This window comes from Arachis ipaensis, chromosome B10 (assembly GCF_000816755.2).
Source record: "Arachis ipaensis cultivar K30076 chromosome B10, Araip1.1, whole genome shotgun sequence".
Lineage (NCBI taxonomy): Eukaryota > Viridiplantae > Streptophyta > Magnoliopsida > Fabales > Fabaceae > Arachis > Arachis ipaensis.
In genome coordinates, this window is record NC_029794.2 from 96,436,571 (window position 1) to 96,440,838 (window position 4,268).

General features: G+C 44.1%; 1 protein-coding gene across 1 annotated transcript in view; it reads right to left on the reverse strand.

Moving 5' to 3' along the window:
* The window catches only part of LOC107620821, an 8,478-nt gene extending 6,220 nt beyond the window's left edge, over positions 1–2,258 (reverse strand). The window contains exons 1-2 of the mRNA XM_016322934.1: positions 1,302–2,258; positions 958–1,196 (exon numbers count right to left, since the gene is read on the reverse strand). Coding sequence (XP_016178420.1) covers positions 958–1,196; positions 1,302–2,258 — 1,196 coding nt within the window. The remainder of the gene's footprint in view (positions 1–957; positions 1,197–1,301) is intronic.

Sequence of the window (4,268 nt, forward strand, 5' to 3'; positions counted from 1 at the left end):
ACCAATTAGTTTAGTTTAGCTTTGTAGTTAGTTTCTAGAGAGAGAAGCTCTCACTTCTCTCTAGAATTAGGATTAGGATTAGGTTTAGTTCTTAGATCTAGATTTTAATTCATCTTCTTCTACTTCTATCTTCTCAATTCCTTGTTGTTACATTCATTCTTCTTCTATTCTTTTGTTGTAATTTCCTTTATGTTGTTCTTATGTTTTGTTGTAGATCTACTTTTGTTCCTTCCTTTCTCTTTCAATTCAATTCAAGGTAAATCATAATAATTGTGTTCATTTGATTTGTTGTTGTTTAATTCCTTGCAAATTGAGTAGTGTAGATTTACTTTTCTTGTAATTTTACTATGCTTTCCTCTTATGCCTTCCAAGTGTTTGATGAAATGCTTGGTTGGATTTTAGAGTAGAATTTTATGTTCTTGGCTTGGAAAGGTAACTTAGGAACTCTTGAGTTACTAATGTCCAAGTAATTGGTGATTGGGATCCATTGACTCTAGTCCTCACTAATTGAATTAGTGGAGAGTTAGGACTTATGGACTAGGATTGATATAGCTCATTTGACTTTCCTTTACTACTAGTTAGAGGATGATTTAATGAGATTAATCCTTGCCAATTCTCATATTGTGGTTAGTGATTAGGATAGAGATCCTTGACCACCAACCCTTGCCAAGACCTTTTTAGGCCTTAGTTTACTTTCTTGCCATTTATCTTTCATGCCTCTTATCAAAACCCCAAAAAATGATTCATAACCAATAACAAGACACTCTATTGTAATTCCTAGGGAGAACGACCCGAGGTTTGAATACTTCGGTTATTAATTTTAGGGGTTTGTTACTTGTGACAAACAATCTTTTGTATGAAAAGATTATTGCTTGGTTTAGAAACTATACTTGCAACGAGAATTCATTTGTGAATTCTAAACCGTCAAAAATCCGTTCATCAGTTGTCCGGTAGGACCAGAGGACCGAAGCGAGCTTGTCGGCCCATGCGCCTTTCTTGTTGTCTAAGCGCTTCTTGAATCCTAGTAGGATGACTTTGTTTGCGGACTCCACTTGTCCGTTCGTCTGGGGATGTTCCACTGAGGAAAACTTTTGTTTTATCCCTCGGCCGGTGAGGAATTCCGTGAACTTCTTGTCGGTGAATTGCGTCCCATTTTCCGAAATGATGACTTCTGGGATACCGAAACGGGTTATCACCTGTCTCCATATGAACTTCCTGCAATTGGATGAGGATATGCTGGCTAGTGGTTCAGCCTCTATCCATTTGGTGTAGTAGTCGATGGCGACTATGAGATATTTAACTTGTCCCGGGCCAGTCGGGAAAGGCCCTAAGAGGTCGACTCCCCATTGAGCGAAATGTCGTGTAGACGTCAGTAGGCTCAGCTCGGAGGCCGGCGCTTTGTGGAAGTTGGCGTTTTCTTGACACTTTACACATTTTCTGACAAATTCTCTGGAGTCTCTCATCATTGATGGCCAGTAATATCCAGCTCGGATGAGCTTCCTCGTTAGGGCTTTACCCCCGATGTGGTGGCCGTAGCATCCCTCGTGGACTTCTCTAAGTACATAGTCCGTCTGGTCGGGGTGCAAGCACTTCAATAGGGGTTGGCTAAGCCCCTTTTTGAATAGTTGTTCTTGTATGATTGCATATTTGGCTGCCTCCCTTCTCAACGTTTTGGTTGCTTTCTCATCATCAGGCAACTTGCCATGTTTCAGGAAGTTTGTGATGGGGTCCATCCAGGAAGGGCTTGACTCCGTCAAATGGAGGGCAACCGTCGGTTCCTTCACCATGCCCTGGATGAGAGACCGGTTGCCCGCTCCCGGCTTCGTGCTTGCTAATTTAGATAGGAGGTCTGCCCGTGTGTTCCTTTCTCTTGGAACATGTTGGACCATGACCTCTTGGATCTGTCTGGTCAATTCTCTAACCTTTTCCAAATATTTTTGCAGGAGGGGGTCCCTGGCTTGATAGCTTCTGTTCACTTGCGAGGTGACGACTTGTGAATCGCTGCACACTTCCAGCTTTGTTACCCCGACTTCCCGGGCTAGGGTTAGTCCGCCTAAGAGGGCTTCGTATTCTGCTTGATTGTTCGACACAGGAAATTTGAACTTGGTCGATTGCTCGTAAATGACTCCCGCCGGGCTCTCTAAGATGACCCCGGCTCCCCCGGATGTCTGGTTGGAGGCCCCGTCTACGTGGAGCCTCCACCGTGTGCCCGTTTCCTCAGGGGGATCACCCGTTACCTCTACCAAGAAATCTGCCATCGCCTACGCCTTGATTGCATGTCGGGGCTCATACTGCAAGTCATATTGGGAGAGCTCGATTGCCCAGGTCATCATCCTTCCAGCCAAATCAGGTTTTTGGAGTACTTGGCGAATTGTTTGGTCCGTTCTCACAACTATACGGTGGCCCTGGAAGTACTGCCTCAACCTTCGGGAGGAGGTTAGGAGTGTCAGCGCCAGTTTTTCCAGTTTGCTGTACCTCAGCTCTGCTCCTTGTAGAGCTCTGCTAACGAAGTAAATCGGTTGCTGAGCCTTCCCTTTTTCTCGTACGAGCACTGCTACAAGCGCTTCCTCTGTTACTGCCAGGTAGAGGTAGAGTGGCTCCCCGGCCTTGGGCTTCCCAAGCACCGGAGGTGCTGCTAGGATCTCCTTGAAGTGGTTGAATGCTTCCTCACACGCTGGGGTCCATTCAAATGCTATCCCCTTTTTCATCAGATTGAAGAAGGGCAGGGATTTTGCTGCTGATGCACCGAGGAAACGGGATAATGCCGTCAGCCTTCCTGCCAATCATTGGATGTCTTTGATATAATCCGGGCTCTTCATCTGGAGAATCGCTTGGCACTTCTCAGGGTTGGCTTCTACTCCTCTTTAGGTGATCATGAACCGTAAGAACTTCCCAGCCTCCATGGCAAAGGCGCATTTGAGCGGGTTGAGCCTCATGCCGTGTCGCTGGAGGGACGCGAACACTCCCCCCAGGTCGCTTAGGAGATCGTCGGGCCGCTGATGAGCGGATAATTTATACGCTTTTTGGCATTGTTTTTAGTATGTTTTTAGTAGGATCTAGTTACTTTTAGGGATGTTTTGATTAGTTTTTATGTTAAATTCACATTTCTGGACTTTACTATGAGTTTGTGTGTTTTTCTGTGATTTCAGGTATTTTCTGGCTGAAATTGAGGGACTTGAGCAAAAATCAGATTCAGAGGTTGAAGAAGGACTGCTGATGCTGTTGGATTCTGACCTCCCTGCACTCAAAGTAGAATTTCTGGAGCTACAGAACTCAAAATGATGCACTTCTAATTGCTTTGGAAAGTAGACATCCAAAGGTGTGGAGCTCTGCTGTTCCTCATGATTTAATGCAAAGTACTACTATTTTCTATTCAATTCAACTTATTCTGCTTCTAAGATATCCATTCGCACTCAAGAACATGATGAATGTGATGATTATGTGACGCTCATCATCATTCTCACTCATGAACGCGTGCCTGACAAACACTTCCGTTCTACATGCAAACAAGCTTGAATGAATATCTCTTAGATATCTAGTACAGGGGACTGAGTCTGAGTTATTAGTATCTTCGTGGTATAAGTTAGAACCCATGGATGGCCATTCCTGAGATCCGGAAAGTATAGACCTTGTATGTGGTATTCCGAGTAGGATCTGGGAAGGGATGGTTGTGACGAACTTTAAACTCGCGAGTGCTGGGCGTAGTGACAGACGTAAAAGGATAGTAAATCCTATTCCAGTATGATCGAGAACCTCCAGATGATTAGCCATGCCGTGACAGAGCATTTGGACCATTTTCACAGAGTGGATGGGATGTAGCCATTGACAACGGTGATGCCCTTACAGAAAGCTTGCCATGGAGAGGAGTAAGACTGATTGGATGAAGACAGTGGGAAAGTAGAGATTCAGAGGAACGAAAGCATCTCTATACGCTTATCTGAAATTCTCACCAATGAATTACATAAGTATTTCTATCTTTATTTTCTGTTTATTTATTATTATTATTCGAAAATACTATAACCATTTGATATCCGTCTGACTGAGATTTACAAGGTGACCATAGCTTGCTTCATACCAACAATCTCCGTGGGATCGACCCTTACTCACGTAAGGTTTTATTACTTGGACGACCCAGTGCACTTGCTAGTTAGTTGTGCGAAGTTGTGAAGTTATGTTTGGACCATGGTATTGTGCACTAGTTATTGGTGCCATTGCCAGGGAGAGAACGAACAACAAATTTTACAACCTCAGAGTAACAATTTCGCATA